The following is an 18,094-nucleotide window of genomic DNA, read 5'->3' on the forward strand; positions in this document are numbered from 1 at the left end:
ATGTGAGGCATATTTCAAGTGAGTTGGTTAAGTCAGTGTACTTTGACTGTGTTGTTAATTCAGATATTTCATTAATTTTCCAATTTGATGGTTCATTAAAAAACAGTTGTTTGAATCCCTAGAATAAAATTAAATCATGATTTTTTTTGTGATTTTCAAGTTATTATAATGCGATGCACAGATTAGTCATTGCCTGTTGTCATTCGCTTCCTTTTTATTTTTTTCAGTAAAGGAAGCCTTGAGTCCTATAAAGTTTAACAGATGGGATCTCCCAGAAGTGGATCCAGAAACGATGCAAACCAGTGAACCATGGGTGTTTGCCGGTGGTGATGTTGTTGGTGTGGCAAACACTACAGTGGAATCAGTGAATGATGGAAAGCAGGCTTCTTGGTACATTCACAGATATATACAGGTAGGTATTTGGCATCGATTTCAGTCGTTTTTCCAATAAGCAGTTTTTAATTTAATTTTGCTACTTATACATATGAACATCTCTACAAGATATATAATCAGTGTGCATGAAATATCTCACATATATATTTATTGGGATAAAATGAAAAGTTATGGACTGTATAGTAGAACTGTTTAATTGACTAAAAGTTCATGTGCATTTGAACCAGTGGAATGCCCTGAAGTCTTTGTTCCTTTTCTGTTCAAAATATGTCCTCATGGCTTAAATATATAGATAATATGGTTCTCAAATCCAAATAGTGCATGATATGGTAGGAGAGAGACAATATTTAGTCCAGAAAACTATTTTGGCTGTCCATTTGGACCCAATGAGTACCTATCCAATTCCCAAATTCTATACCTTTTAGAAGAAAGAAAATCAATATTTTATAAATTTCAATTGTGGTTTCTTTTTAGTTGTTTGGTTTTGCTGTGAACCTGTAACATATGAAAATGAAACGTAAAGTTGGACATACTCTGATACAGTGACTGTGTGGTCTTGGGAGAAAAATTATTACTGGAACTCAGTATTCTTACTTGTTGACTAAATGTTCTGTAGTCTTCTTGCTCTATGATTTCATTTGTATAGAATGTTTCCAGAAAAGTTTGCTTGTGTTAATACAATCCTTATTCTCTTTATTATTGGAGAAAAAGATTCTACTCAAAATATCCCTTCCTGCCTACTTTATTTCAAACATTTAATCTTTTCTGGTTGTCCTTTTACTGTTTTGTACTTCATAGTGGGCCTTTTATCTATGGAATGGAGCCTGGAGTTGACACTGAGTGTATCATTTTTGTTTATGTTTGGTTCACCAACCCACTCCCACATCTTCCCTGGCATATCTGAGTAATGGGGCTTGAGATGCTGAGGTCTGGACTAGAGTTAGGCATCCTAGGAATTTAGGGATCTAGGAATGGGTGTATGGGTTTTGCATAGAGACAAAGCAATTATTTGGAAAGCAAAGTTTTGGAGAGATACCAAATCTAAAATTAACAAATGCTGTTCAAATCAGTTCTACATTGAAAGGAGCTAGACAAAGAAAGAAAAAGAAGAGTATGATTTTAATAGGCAGAAACTTCTGAACCAATAGGAGAATGTTGATGCTTGCCAAAGAAGAATAGCATGTTCTCAGACATGCACCGAGGGAAGTCTTTAGACATGTAGCTGGGGTGGACAGCTTTCTTCTTTGGCTCCTCTTGGTCTTTCTCTCTCCAAACCTCTCTCACCCTGCGTTTTTATTTTCTCATTCTACTTTTGTCTTCCTAGCACTCTTAAGGTTCACCTTCTTCTCCCTAATTCCCTAAGCTGTCTTCCAGCAGGGCTCTCTCTTCTGTGAACCCTTTACCCCTGGACATCTTCATGCTGGTGTTTCACTCACACTTCTCATTCTACTTGTAAGCAGAGCATGCTCTCCCAAACCTATTCTGTCTCAATTATTTAACATTTCTGATAGATCCATACCCTATAAGTAAGCAGTCCTCAAACTTCTAGATTTCTCAGACTACTAAAATTTTCAAAGTTTGGGAACCAATGCAGGGTTGACAGCTTCTTATTTTACTGAGGGACAACATTAACACAAACAAGCAATCAAACACATGAAGTATAACATTTAATAACATATTAACATGGCTTTTTATGAGAGCAGTAGGAAAGACACAATCTCAGAATAAGAAAACTCAGGAAAACAGTTGAAAGATTTATGCCAGCAGACATACGCACATTTTCCTCATCATAAAACGTCCCTAAAGTACAAACCCTTATTTATGAACCATTTATCTTTTTTTAGATTCTTCTTTCTTGTATACTTCTGATCAATTCTGTCTCATTAAACTCTCCTTCATGTGTTTTAGTGTGTACATTCTTTTGTGTGAGGTTACAATTTTTAGTTGACCATACATTTCACTGATTTGCCTGTTAGCTCCTTGAAGAAATGAAAGTGAAATCAGGAGATAAGAGAAGAGGCTATTGTGCTAGGCCATAAGAAGCTCAGTGAATGTGTGAATTGAATTTGCAAGAGTGAAAATGGTGGGAGGGGATAGATTATAAAAAAAGATTTGAAAAGGTAAAATTGGGCATGAGTCAGTGGCGGATGGGTTGCTTTCACTTTTTTTTCTAAATACTTAAATCCATTTTTAGCTTTTAAAATTATAAGCAACATACTTAGTCTATTTTATGGTAATTTGGGTTTTGTAATACTTTATAACTATCATTCTAAATGCATTTTAAATGTTTTCTCTCTTTACTCCATTTCTGTTATCTTTTTGCTTTCTTCAATCTGATAAATTTGTACTGAAAAAAAAATGCAATTATTTTACTTAGATTTCAGTTACTCCTGAAAGGAGAGAAATGAACCTTTAGGAATGAGGAAGAAAAAAAAAAATCACCTGCTTTAAAAATACATATTTCCAGGAATGATATTATTTGAAATAGAAAGTTAAAAAATTGTGAACATTGAGAGTTATAAATTTGGCTGACGGATTCCAATTTCTCAAACAAAGTGTTGAATTACATTTTTAAAAAGTGAATAGAGGTGAAAGATAGGTAAAATTTCTGACAAGTAAAATCAACTTATACCCTCCTGCCAGGGTGTTGGATGCAAAGCGCTAAGCAGTGATAAAATTATAAAAGACCATAAAGACAAAGTGGGATTTTTCTGTCTTTACTGTCATCAAATTAATTCTGACCCCACTCACCTCTTTAAATTGCCTCCATTTTCCACCCTCTCAAAAAATTCCCCTACACACCAGATGGGGTCATCTTTCTAGAAAACAAGTTTGGCTCTAATTCCATCACATAAGGCTTTTCAGCGCTCCTCTTTGTACTCAAGGGAAAGCTCAAACCCTTTAGCCTGTAATGCCAATTTGAATTTCCCCAACAAACCCAAAATTTTTCCTGAGTCTGACCCTTTCCCCTATTCCCCCCATTTTATCTGGCTACATGCTGCTTTTCTCTCAGGTTTTGCTTCTTCCTTACCTTGCGAGCAGTTGCTGATATTACCCCTCTGTGGGTTCCATGGTGCCTGAGTTTACCTGTTCAAAGCCTGTTTCCTGATCTGCTTGTACATAAGCCAATGACTTTATCATGTATGGTTATGGCTTCAACATAACTAAATGGATTCATCTATTAAATAGGAAAAAAAGACAGAGGAAGATTATTCATTTTAAAGAATTTAAAGAGCAAAACGAATGGGCTTGTTATATAAATTTGTTAGCACTGTAAATAAAGTATTTTCTTTCAAATGTAGCATCTGTTTAGATACATTCTGTAGGGTTTGAAACATGTTTATGAGTGTAGTTTCATAACATCTCGTCTTACATTTTGCATTAGTTTTTTGGGAGGAAAATGAAGCCCCAGATAGTATACTTTAAAGATGATTTAATAAATATATTGAAATATGAATTTGTGCATGTAATCATTACAATTGCATACTTAGAATTTCTTTCTACCATACTCTTCAGATATATGTGATTATTTAAATAAAGACACTCATGTTGGGATTTCAGTAATTCTTGCAGTTGTCTGAAGAGAGCTTCATTTAGATTTCGTTACTTAATTTCATTGATTACCCTTTATTGAGTACCAGCTGTTGTGCCCAACACTCAACTTTGGGAGGACAAAATATAAGTAAACAAAGAAAGGTGTAATGTAGTGGTTAGAAATGTGGGCTCGGAATCAGAGTCCTGATTTCAACACTTTCAAGTTGTGCGAACATGGACAAGTTACTTTATAGCTGCAGGGTGTGGTTTTCTCTGGGGCATAGAAACAATCTATTAATAGGTGAGAAATGATAATTAAAGTTTCTACCCCATTTGGTTGCTGGGAAGATTACGTGAGCGAATTTATGGAATGCTTTAGGCTCAAAGCCTGCCATAAATATTTCTTTCATTGTTGTTGTGGGTTATTGGAAATCATGCCCTCTGGATTGTTAAAAGGAGAATTGTGGGGGAAAAAAACATAAAATAAAAAATTTGAATAGAAACTCACAGTATGAGATCTTATCAGATATAGGAATAGATTATTTCAGGTAAATATAAAAGCATTTTATTTAGTCATTCATTTATTCATCTCTATCCATCCATTGATGTGTCTAATCATGAAGTTGTCTAGTCGTGGATTCATGGATTCACCAATTTATTCATTCACTCAGTGAACAATGTATAAAAGACAGTGCTAATCACTTAGTTTATAAATGTGAATAAAATATGAAATTTTCCATTAAGAATCTTATAGTCTAGTAGGTAGACAATTGTGTAAACATAAATCCGATAAAATATAATAAATGCAATGATTTTTAAAAGTGAAGGTAAAGGGGTATCATAGAGGAAATAATGATTGATTCTGTCTGAATGTGGTTAATAGGATTTGGAATTCACAAAAATCAAGGTACAGGGCAGGCCACCAGTGGCTCAGTGGCAGATTTCTCGCCTGCCATGCTGGAGATCTGGTTTCGATTTCTGGTGACTGCCCATGGTGGGGGGGGAAATCAAGGTACAAATGAAGATAGATAAGAAAAACCGGAGGAATACTGAGTAATTTCATTTTGCTGGAACATAAAGAAGTCTGCTGGATAAGATTTTATAAGTTGTTTACTGCACAAGGAGCATAGACAGGGCACCAGCTGGCTGAAACCCAGAGCATGCCCTATTCCCGAACAATGGTATGTTTTGTTGAGCAGCTTCCATTCAAAAGAAGGGGTGCCTTCCTTGGATTTCCACAAAGGTGCGTCTGCTTATTTCCTCAGCCTTGCACCTGTGCAGTGACTTCTTTTTACTTCATCCAAAAGCACAGTAAGAATGAGTATAGGCCCTGAGCATAGAGAATGTACAGGAAAAATAGAAGAAAATAACGTGTAATTACCCTGGGCTAGAACATAATGAGCTTTAGCATACCCAGTTAAGGATTTTAATTTGGGGTATGTAATGTAGCAGGAATGTGGTAGTAATTATTTGCATGTAGAAGTGATTGTGGTAGATCTGCTATTGATATAGAGAAAAAATTCCAATTTTTCAAAATTTCCCTCATTGAGTCATTATTTTATAATATTAAACTTATTCTCTCTAAATTGCTTTTACTAACAAGAGATCCGGTCTGACTTCACCTTAATTGTTTATAATAGTCTTGTACTGATAGAGTTCACACTTCTTTGACTTTTCTTCCACTTGAATAAGAATCACTGCATGATATCCGAAATAATTTTGACAGTATACCCCCCAAAAGAGTAAATAACTTAAGGATAACTATAGTTAACCAAAAGTTCTATCAGTTTTAACTTTTATTTGAACTTTTTACTTGCATAGTATAGTAGATTCATTTATTTAACCTGTGTGTGTGTGTGCGCGCGCGTGTGTGTGTGCGTGTGAAGTTCTATACCAGGGGGAGAAAGTTAACCACGCTAACTCCCATTCTTCTCTTCAGGAGATTATGATGATGTTTAGATTCGAGCCTTACCCATATAATTAGAGAAGAAAAAGATAGGGTATAATAAAAAATTAAATTAAAAATGGTCAGTAAATGCTAAAGTAATCAAGAAGCAGAGTACAATGTTAACTAAAATTATTGGAAAAGACTTAAGAAGGAAGTGGTCTCTGATTTTTATCTGCCTTGGACGTAGCTTTTATACTAACCTGTCAATCATAATAATAATAGCTACTAATTGTTTAACAGCTAATATAATTTATATTATACTTTTTGTTAATACTTTTTGCAGCTTTTTATTGCAATTACCCTGTATAATGGGTATCATTATCATTATTTTATAGCTTTTAAAAATGAAGACTAGGGTGGACCACGGTGGCTCAGCAGGCAGAATTCTCACTTGCCATACTGGAGACCCAGGTTCGATTCCTGGTTCCTACCCATGCAAAAAAAAAAAAAAAAAAAAAAAAAGACAAAATGAGGGCCAAAATAGTTAAGAAACCTATTTAAGGCCAATATATTGTCAAAAGAGGAGCCAAAATTTGAACACATGCATGTGTACCTAGTATTATCCATTGAACTGCACTGCCTCCCTGGTAATTTCAACCCTGGATTCTTTTTCTTCTTGCCAATCAGCATATTCTTTGACAACTTTCCCTACAGTCTTTCTGCATTAATATTTGAAAGCACAATAATACAGTAGAACTTTGTCTAGAGAGTGAATCTATAGTTCGAAACTGAAATAGGAAGATTGTGATTGGAAGCTCATTTCTGAATATAAGTTATGTCTTGTTAAAAAAAAATTCCTTAAGTTGCCAACCAAGAATTCTATAACTGGCAAAATTCATTCAAAAATGAAGGAGGGATTAAGAGATTCTCTGAGAAACAAAAGTTGAGGGACTTTGTCACCACTAAGACCAGTCTATAAGAAATGGTCAACAGCTCTGCAGGTTGAAAGAAGAGGACACTAGATAACTGACCAAAGCACTAGATAACTGATACCGGAAGAAATAAAGATCTCCCGTAAAGATAATGACATGGAGAAATAGAAATACCAGTATTATTGTATTTTAGATTTGTAAATCCATACAAATTTGATTTACTTCTTGCAAATATCCAAAAGGCAAATGTAAATAAGGTAATGATAATTCAATGGTTTAGGCCTTATAATGTATAATATATAATTTGTGACAAAAGCTACATAAAGATGGAGGGATAGAAGGGCATAATAACATAGTTTGCATTTTCTATTGAAATTAAATTGGAATCAAAGTAAATGAGATTGCTATAAATTTAGGATGTTACGTTTAAGTCCCTTGGTAACCACAAAGAACATTTCAGAGCCTATGCAAACTCTAAGAGACAGAAAGAATATAGGTTACAGGGGGTGGGGAGAAGGAGCAATGGGAAGTTAGGGCAAAATAAGGGCAGGGTTTCTGTTCGGGGTGATGGAAATTTATAGTCATGGATGGTAGAGAGGATACTGTGACATTGTGAGCCTGATTAATCCCACTGAATGGTATCCTTGGGAGGGGCTGGAATTGGAAGATTTACATTGTATTTTTCTTACCACAATTTAAGAAAGGAAGACATAGAAATTAAAGAGATACTGACAAGAAAATATAATACATGATACTGGATGGAATCTAAGGATTGAAGAGAAAAGGCTCAAACCGACATTATTGGAGCATGTTTTAGTTTCCTAGACTGCTTAAGCAAATATCATGAAATGGGGCAGGTTAACCAATGGGAATTTATTCACTCACTGCTCGAGGCTGAGAAGAAATCCAAATCAAAGTGGCGTCAGGGTGATGCATTCTCCCTAAAGACTCGTGTTCTGGGGCTGGCTGGCTGCTGTCCTTGGTTCTTAGTCTGTCACATGACAAGGTACGTCGTGGTGTCTCTGGGTCACTCCCTTCTCTTCCAGAGCCTATTGAGGTCCACTGTTCTAGTTTGCTAGCTGCCGGAATGCAAAATATCAGAAATGGAATGGCTTTTAAAAAGGGGAATTTAATAAGTTGCTAATTTGCAGTTCTAAGGCCGAGAAAATGTCCCAATTAAAACAAGTCTAACTGTCCAGTCTAAGACATCCATCCAGGGAAAGATACCTTGGTTGAAGAAGGCCGATGAAGTTCAGGGTTTCTCTCTCAAGTGAGAAGGCACATGGTGAACACAGTCAGGGCTTCTCTCTCAGCTGGAAGGGCACATGGTGAATACGGTGTCATCTGCTAGCTTTGTCTTCTGGCTTCCTGTTTCATGAAGCTCCCCGGGAGGTGTTTTCCTTCTTCATCTCCAAATGTCGCTGGCTGGTGGACTCTGCTTCGTGGTGCTGCTGCTCTCTGAATCTCTCATTCTCCAAAATATTTCCTCTTTTATAGGACTCCAATAAACCAATCAAGACCCACCCAAATGGGTGGAGACATGTCGTCCCTTAATCCAGTTTAAAAACCACTCTTGACTAAATCACATCAACCAGGGGGATGATCTCATTACAGTTTCAAATATGCAGTATTGAATAGGGCTTATTCTACCTTTATGAAATGGAATTTATTTTAAAACATGGCTTTTCTTAGGGAGCATACTTCCTTTCAAACCAGCACATCCACCTTCTGGCTACTCCCTTTGTGGCTTTCTCTCTGAGTTTCATTCCACTTGCAAAGGACTCCAGTAATAGGATTACAATACATCATGACTAGGCTGGGCCACACCTCAACTTAATTGAAGTGGCATCCTCAAAAGATTCTACTTACAGTGTGTTCATACCCACAGAAATGGATTGAATTTATGAACATATTTTTCTGGTGTGCATACAGCTTCAAAGCACCACAGGGCATGAAAACAATTGAAATATAGAATGCAAGCTTGATATCATTGTTAAAATTCTTGAAATTGATCATTATACTTTAAGGTTTTTACATAAGTGAATATCCTTGTTCATAGGAAATGTACATGCAAGTATTATGTGTTCAAGGAGTAAGATGAGTGCAACCAGTTCTGAAGTGTTCATAAAATAGATGAGTAGGTAGGTAGGTAGGTAGAAAGATAGATAGGTAGATAGATGGATGGATGGATGGGTGACAGAGAGATAGGTGGAGGAAAATATGGTATTGAATAAGTGGATCTGAGTATCTGGGGGAGGGAGTCAGGTATGTTGGAACTCTCTGTATGGGGGTCTGTATTATTTTTATGACTTTACTGTGTTGGAAATTATTTCAAAGTAAAGTTTTAAAATATATATCTTAACCAGAATGTCTACGTGGATGGAAACGTTCTAAGAATATGAATATGCCACATCTCTTAACTTCCAGAGAAAGAAAATAGAGAGGGGATTAGCTGTGTGATTAAATACCTAAATCTAATTATTAATTGAGAACAAAAATAAGACATTTCAATTGCATAAGTAAATGCAGAACATTCATTAAAAATATAAATTGATTAAATCTAGAACATTCATTTAAAAGCAGAAGTACCAAAAAGTTCTCATAATAGAAACTTATACTATGCAACCAAAATCAATAATTGTTTAATTACCCTAAAAAAGTTAAAGTGAGGAACTGTGAAAAGCATATGCACATAGTTTAAGCATTTTATTTCAATTTAAAGCATATAAATGTTTTCTCTTTTTCTTTTCTTTTTTCTTTAAATGCAGGACCAAGGACTTTTCTTTGAGTTCAGTGGTTAGCATTCTATCTTGTTTCTTCTATATCTATAATATACTGTCAACTATTTCTATTTTTGGTTTTGTTTTTTTTTTTATGCTTGTTTGTTTGAAGTAGAGCAAGGACTTCACAGCATCCATAAAGCAGTTTTCTATATTTTTATGTTTATCCTCCAATCATTTCATTAGTTTCACCCATATCTAATTTGATAACTTTTTTTCGTATCTTATCTTTATCATATCTTTTGAAAACTTTCAACTTAGTTTTCATAGAATCAGTCTTCTTTCTTTTCACCTTCATACGACTCATCAATTCTTGCAATATTTATTTACATTTACAGCCAACACATATCGGATGAGGAACACACCACAGATTCTTCATAAGTACACAGCTCAACTGGAGGGAGGAGAAAGTTCATAGGCACATAGGGGAACCCTGTTCATTATAGAGATTCAGCACTCCTTGGGCATAATCTGTGTGTCTGTTAGAAGGAAATAATCTGTGTGTCTGTCAGAAGGAAAAGAGGAGGATTGGACCATGGCTCTGAAGGGGCAACTTGATTAAAAAAGCCTGTAATGAATCCAGGGCCCTTCTTTATAAAAGCACCAAAGAGAAAGCTTAATTTCAGTATTATCAATTTACGTAGACACAGTCTTTGAGACGATTGTTCCAATATTAGCATATAAAAAAAGGTGGTCACAAAAAAGAGGAGGGAAAAATGCTATATGATGTCTCACAATATTAGATCCACCCATTGAGGACAAACTTGGAGTAGAAAACTGACTAAACTCTTTAAAATTCTAATCCCAGTTTAGAAGCTCAGTTTTTCCTGGAGTAATTTTGGGTAGTTCTGAGAAGGTGGTTCTATAAGCATGAGACTTCTTGTCAAATAGAGTTAGTCTATTCAGAAATTATTATCTCAAAACCCACTGGTTTGGTTATATAGTTAGAATGATTATTTGGTTGTACCATCTCCCTATGATTCAGAAATTCATTTAAATTCACAATTTCTTAGATGCAAATTTGAGAAACCATTATAATTATTATATTTACATGCTGCTGCTATGAAAGAATTGTTGTAGTAGAATGGTAACTTTTTGAAAGACAAAAACAAAAGTTATTAATGGGAAGAGAAATATTGGATCAAGCAGGTAGGGGTAGAAATATGAATAAAGGAAGTAATTTGTGTAGATTTTCTTCAAATGTAAGTGGAAAATGAAAAGGAAAAGAACTTGATTTCTTCAAAGTAGAAGTCAGTCTGTAAAAATAAAATACTTATGAAAAATGAAAGGTTGGGGAAGGAGACACTGGGATATTAAATATAAAAAAAGTTTTGATGCAGTATATTTATAAGTGACTTCAAAAGGGTTACAGAATATTGTTTATTGGCAGCCAGCATTTGAGGTCAGCTTTCAAAAAAAAGTTATTTTTTTCATGCTTGGTTTACTTTCAATATTTCCACAATATTTATGAGTTTGCTTATATGTTCACAAATTATATTCTTTTTTGTCTTCCTCAGACTTTATCCTTCATTCATATGTTCTATTCTTATAAAGAACATCCATGTAAAGGCAGCTGAAAACTGTTTTGATTATTTCATTTATGAATCTACATTGTTCTACCAATTTGTCAATCCCTCCTGAAATTAATTCTTGTTGCAAAATTATCTCAGAATTTACCCACCACATATCCACATAAATATTTTGACATCATACTTGACCAAAGTTTCTTTCCTAACCTTAAAAACTCACAGAACACAAGTATACTTTTGCTTTTAGTTTCTACAACATTTTTCAGTTCAGTCGTGAAGCTTATATGATATTTTTATGACGATTATATGAAGTCCTCTGATAGTAGTTAATGTGAGTCTGCACAGTGTTTTGTAGGATAGTGGATATTTTGAAATAAGGCACTTGTAGCATTTGTCTAAACTATCATGAATTCCTTTGCTTTGGTGACCTACTTTTCAACTGCTTGAGCTTGTGTGTGTTTTCTTCTGGTTCAATTGGGCACAAAAGAATCGCTGGTTGTTGAAGGAACTAAGAATCTCAAGGGATTGGTAATGAGATACGGAGCCTTTAACCTCTTGGTCACTTGTTCGAGAATGACAGAAAGGCATTCCCATCTGATGGCAGCTCAGTAGGGCATGTGAAACGAATTTTTGATTTCAGCACCTAGTAGATACAAATTCATGCGATAGACCCACCATAGACTGAGTGCAAAATGGTCGTTGTGATTCTAAGTTGAAGAGAAAGAGGAAGTCTGATCATTGCTTAAAGTTTTTCCTGTTCTGCCTGTGAGCTAAGCCCCCTTTTGGTGGATTTGTTGATGAGTGTGTGGGAAAGCTCATCTTATAGCTGTGTTGGTTTGTGATTTAGGGCTGTGAGATTCCATAGAAATCTCTCTCTGTCATTGCTGCTAATGAGGTAAAATTCAACATCCCTAAATTGACTTTTCAAAAGTGATTTTCGTCCCAGATGGTGATTAATTCAAGATTGAAAGTTACACCATTCCTGTCTTCAGTTTCTTCAATGTCCTTCTGTATATATATATATATATATTTTAATGTTTCATTTTCCTTTCTTAATCATATAATTAATTTCATCTACATTTGGGCATATGACTGAACATTTAGGGAGGCCTGTTCATTCTTGTCAATCTTTCACTTGAGAAATACTGAATTAACAAACAAAGCACAGGCAATTATAAGGACATTTTGAAAATAAGGAATTTGAAATGGAGTTCAGTGTAAAGGATCATTGCTATAAAAGCTAATTGAACTAAGTGCACTCATATCAATAAATGAAATCTCTCATCTGCCATTTTTAGAGTTTGAGATTATTTGAGAGATTTTGGCTATCTAATATCTTATGTGAACAGTGAGGTCATTAAAACTTTTTGATTTGAAGTCTCTTTAAAAGAATTATCATTCTGAAGAGGAAAAAAGTATGTGTTTATTTCTGAAATATCTATAAGATCACAAAATTTTCTTAAATAATGTATTCATAATGTGTGTATCTCAATTTTATTTTATACAGGCCTCACTTATTTTCAAAACCAATCTTCATTTTGAATAGCAAGCATTTTAAAGCAATTTCTAATTTTATGATGTGAAAATGAAACTAGAGAATGGTAATAACTGTGCCTCATGTTAAATGTTTCTCTTGTGAACAAAGATGAACATTTGCTAAAAATATGACAGAGATTTCGGAAAACAAACTTAACCTATGTATGTCTAAGACTCAGCTACTCAAAAACACCTTAAGAAAAAGACACTTGTTATCGTTATCATTGCTTAAGATATTACTTTAATTCCACCATCTTCAAAGGCATTCTTTTGCCCTGAAATATACCAGTGGCTTCCATAATATCTGAAGAACTATGATTTGAGAATTAGAAATTTAAATTGCGCAGACTTAATATTAGAGTATTTCCGTTACCCTTTGCAGGTTTTGAGGCAGCTTATTCGACCTTACAGTCTCACCAGGAAGCTAATGGGAAAGCCTTGCAGCAATCTTCACAGGAAAGTTTCCAAATGTCAAGTGTCATCTTTCCAGCTGTTAGATGAATGGGTAGCCAAGAGGCATTTATTTGGGTGTGCAGCCCCTGTGAAATCTGGGTGAGGCAGGAGAAAAGGATATAATTTGGTGCCTAGTTTACCAGCACTGGGATAGCTGCAAATCTCCTCCTCCCCATGCAAAGGACTTCATTTTGAGGTTTGCTGATTGACAATTAACTGCAGTGTTCTTGCCCTTAGAAAATAAAAATGCCTAGGAAAGAAAAAAAGAGTCATCAATAGTGTCATAATAATTTTTGAATCTTCTGCTTCAGATGAATACAGTGTTATTAAATTCACTGGCTTCTTCTTGAAACCTCTCTCCAATCAGTTAAGAGTTTAGACTTTTCAAATGACAACTGTATTAATATCTTGAAACCTATTGAAAAAATGTCCTGCAGTTTAAGATATATTGCAAACTCTTTAATTCCTATGTTAAGGGAAGATTGATATAAATCATTGGCCACTGTCAGGTTGAAAAACAATGAATGTCAATAAAAAGGCAGTTTTAAATCATAATGGATTCCGCTTGAAATAGTGATGGCTTCCAAAAAAATAATATTGAAGTATGTCATGGCCAAATGCTGTTTCCATGCTAAGTTTTTCCACTTGGCCAGGGTCACAGTATTGAGATGACTTAAGTCAATTTCTCATTGGGAAACTGGGCCTGTGGATTGAACTGAATCAAAAGTGCATGTGATCTCACTTTTATCCCTTGCAATGGGAAGTAGTAAAATCAAACTTGCTTATAGTCATTGAAAAATGAAGTCCATTTCAACTGGTTATTGATAAATACACATTCAATAAACCTTATATTACTCTATAGAATTTGCCTTTTTGATGGTATTTTCAGGTTAATTTGTGGTATGCTCCTTAGCTAATATTTTAAAATTATTATTATGCATCAGAGACCCAACACTTTTTTTATTAAAATTATTTTTGTAATAACTACAGCTTTTTGTGTAAGAAGGGGTCTTATTTTTTTATAACATCTATATATTGTGAAAAGAAATCAAGGAAAAAGTGGGGAATAAGCTAATACTTAATGGAGCTGACAAAACCAAACAATCTAGATGGTGATAGAAGAGGAGAATACCATGACTAATAAGTAATTTTAATGCCTTTTATTGGCTTTGTACAGGGTTCCAAGCCTTTATTAAATGGCAGCATTTGACCTGAAAAGTAATTTAAAATGAAATTGTCTCCATAAAGACAGAATATTTCCTTACCAATACAGCAATAGATTGCTACTTCAGTCAGAGATAGCTCAAGAATAGAATGGACAGAAATATAACTCTGATAAATTTGATTCATGCCATATAGCACCTGAGTGTTGATGTTGTATGAAAAAAAGTAGGCAGTGTCAGTTGGTCCAAATGACCCATAGGTGCTATAAATACCATGGCAAATCTCAAATGCCCTGATACCTGGGACTAATAACAATATCACAGTAGAACAAAGCATCAAAAGCTTTTTGATTTGGTGGGGGAAGTCCAAGTGCGCAATAACTCAATTAGAAATTTTGACCAGAATTGTATCCCTTTGCATTCAGTGATTTAGTAAACTTGAATCTTACACAAGTTGTAAAGGATCACAGTGGAACATGCCTAGATACAAGGGATGAAAGGGAAGTCTGAAAGTCAAAGAAACCTGGGTTTGGTCCTGGGCCAGTTACTCATTAATTCTGCCTTTGGACCTTTGGCGACATCATGCTGCCTTTTTGGGTTCTCTCATTTACAACTCTGAAGATAGCAGTGTCGTCAGAGAGATGCAATTCCCAGGTTAAGCCCTTAACAATTTTAAATTTTGGAAATGTTATTTTGAGCATCACTATTTTCATCCAAAGAAGTGAACTTTGTATGGTTCTAAGTCCCAAATAATATGTGTTAAAAATAAAGAATCTAATTTATTAAATACAGATTATATGTTAATTATCTTTTAGGTGCTTAGCATGCACATTCTACTCAAAATTAACTCTGGAGAGCAGACATGTTTCCCATTTTACAAAGTAGAAAACTTTGTGCTGACATCATTTTTTTCAACCACTTAAAGATATTGGTTAGGAAACTTAGGAACAAACATTAAATTAATAAACTCAAATAGTAGGAAAATTCATTCAGGATAATAGAACAATAATGGAACTATCTGAAAGAGCTTTAAAATAGATACCATAAAGATCCCCAAACAGATAAAGACAGAAAAAAACATCCATAAAAGTGACCAGGTGACATGTGCTGCCTCTCTTAACATCTTTCAACTAGGTAATGGCCATGCTGAGACTAGAAACCAAGTTTTCCAATTTCAAGCCTTACTGTACTTTTCAGTAACCATCCTGCCTCCTCTTTGTGGTGTTCTCTTCAGCTGAGGCCCTGCTGAAGTGTAGCACACTTAGCTAACTCTCTACCAGCCCACAAAAAGCTCTGTGCCAGATTGGGGAAGAGAGCCAGCAGTATTGGGTTTTTGTAATTCATGCACCAGTTCTCAAATTTTACCTTACTTAATATTTAGCTCACTTCCCATGTATTGCACTGTCACTCTATGCCAATCAACATCCCGTGGGAGCATGGTCTCCGCATTTACTTTTTATCAGATTTGTCCTCTGTGGATCCCTGGTACTCAGAACTGTGCCTACCCTCAGGTGGTGACTGGTCGGTAAATATTTATTGAGGGAATTAGTATAAGTGCTCTCCTACTTATCTCATTTGATCCTCACAACATCCTTCATAATAGGTATTGTTAGTCCCTTTTTAAAGATGAGAAAAATGAAGTTTAAAGTGGCATAACTGACCTTTCCTTTTTTTTTTTTTCAGGATCACAAAGATATAAGTGACCTCTGAGTGAATATGTACTAGTTTTCTCCCTGCATGCTATCCCCACTGTAGCGTATTTCAGAGATTTCTCCTCCTAGAAACATGAGGGTTAATAGGCTAACACAAAAACAGGTACTGGCTGGGAGGTTGTTGACTTACAATTCTGAGAGTTTTTTTTTTATTCTAAGTCTTAATATTTAACATCACTGCTGTCACCTTTCTTAAATGTCAACTGCTTTTATTTGCCGTCATCACTCTCCCCAGGATCATACAGATTCCTTTGTGTTACATGGATTTGCTGTCAGGCACCACCCTGTGCTGGTCACCAGGCTTTTCTTACCCGAGTCATTGACATCTTGTCAGCAGTACCACCACCTTTGCCCCTGGGCCTGTGAATATGGCCATTGTTACCTCCTTGATTGACACTTTGGAAAATTTGTCAACATGTTATTTGTTATAGTTTTGGGATCCTAGCTAACTTACAAGCCATTTCTTAAAGTTAATTCACTATTGTTTCCTTAGAACAGACTGTATTTGTATGAAATGGAAGCTCTGAGTAATAGTTATGTATTATTTTCTTATCAGTTGATATTAATGAGTAGAATGTAAAGAGAAGCAGTAATTTTGCTATAGTTCAATTGATTAAAAAATTGGACTATTCATGTCAAAGCCATAGAAAGAGAATGCTAAAAATTTGATATTTGCATGACTTCTCTGCTCACCTGCTTCTGGTATCTGCTCAGATGTCACTTTGTCAGAGGCCTTCTGTAGCCACACAAAATACCCACCTCCCCTGTTCTCAGCCACCCTGCTCCCTAGCCCGTATATTCTGCATTCTAGTTTTGAAGGTAAGTCACTTAGACACACACATCTACACACACATGTGTGCGCACACATCTGTCTTTTTGTCTGTCTTCTTCCCTCCCCCACCATCACACTGTATTATGAAAACTGTAAGACTGGAAAATGTGCTTTGTTTCCTGCTGTGTTCCCAGCATCTGGACACAATGCCTGCTATATTCTAGGCCCTTGATAAATATTGTTGAACAATTGAATATGCTGAGAAAACCTTTTAGATTATGGGACATTTGGGGTTTAGGAAGCAAATTTTACAAGTTCAGTTCAGCTGGCTCGTTGGTGATTCTACCTTCAGTTGTTAAAAGAGCTGGTGCTTGGCAGTGGAAGTAAAGTTTATATGGAAGAAGAATCACAAAAAGAGCATTCCAGGAAGAGAGAGTAGCAAGTATAAATATCCAGGGAAAGACAGAGTTTGGTGAAAGCCACATGTGACTATGATGTGGAGTATTTTCAGAAAGACTGGTAGAAGGCAAATCTGGACAGAGGGATAGGACCAGATCATGAAAACCCTTGTAGGATGATAAAGACTGAAAATTAGTAAAATGTAATTATAAGATAATAAGAAGTTTTGCTCAAGAGCATAACACAATCAAATTCATGTGGTTTTGATTTTTAAAAGGCTATTCTAGGGTGGTGCACTGGTGGCTCAGTGGCAGAATTCTCACCTGCTGTGTCAAAGACCTGGGTTCAATTCCCAGAGCCTGCTCATGCCAAAAAAAAAAAAGAAGCTATTCTAGTGCAAAGTGAAGACTGAATTGTAGTAGGAGGAAAAGAATACAAGTAAATTCAGTAAGAAATAGTCCCTGGATTTAATGGTGACAATGAAAATGGATAGGGGTGCATGGATTCATTATTTTGGAGATAGAAATCATTAGCTTTACTGGTGGAATAGAAATGGAGAATGAGATGCCAAGAATGATGCATACATTTTTTACTTAAGCTAGATAGTAGTAGTGTAGTGTAATAAACCAAATGGGGAAACTGAGGAAGTTGAGGAGGAGGAATCTTGTGTGAGACTACATTAATTTGCTAAGGAGCTAAAGAGTTGGGGGTAGGGGGAGAGTTCAGATGGAGAAATGGTCACAGGATTTGAGTTAATCTCATTTAATTTTCTAGCCTTATTCTGCACTCTACTAAGAGCAATATAAATATAGTTCTTTAAAGAAGTGAGCAAAATAGAATCATTATTTTTTAGAAAATATTCTATAGCCTCATATCTTTTCTGAAATTTTCCCTTAAGTATAGTAATTTCTCTAAATGGAGAAATGAAATCTGATTGTGTTATAGTTATAATCACTCTACCTAGGCCTTTCCACTATGAAAGCAACTAACACAAATTCATTTC

At 35.3% G+C, this 18,094-nt stretch overlaps 1 protein-coding gene across 1 annotated transcript in view; it reads left to right on the forward strand.

Moving 5' to 3' along the window:
• DPYD (dihydropyrimidine dehydrogenase) overlaps positions 1–18,094 on the forward strand; it is a 961,456-nt gene that overhangs the window by 463,307 nt on the left and 480,055 nt on the right. The window contains 1 exon segment of the mRNA XM_077120172.1: positions 228–412. Within this exon segment, the coding sequence (XP_076976287.1) occupies positions 228–412 (185 nt within the window).

This window comes from Tamandua tetradactyla, chromosome 11 (genome assembly GCF_023851605.1).
Source record: "Tamandua tetradactyla isolate mTamTet1 chromosome 11, mTamTet1.pri, whole genome shotgun sequence".
NCBI lineage: Eukaryota > Metazoa > Chordata > Mammalia > Pilosa > Myrmecophagidae > Tamandua > Tamandua tetradactyla.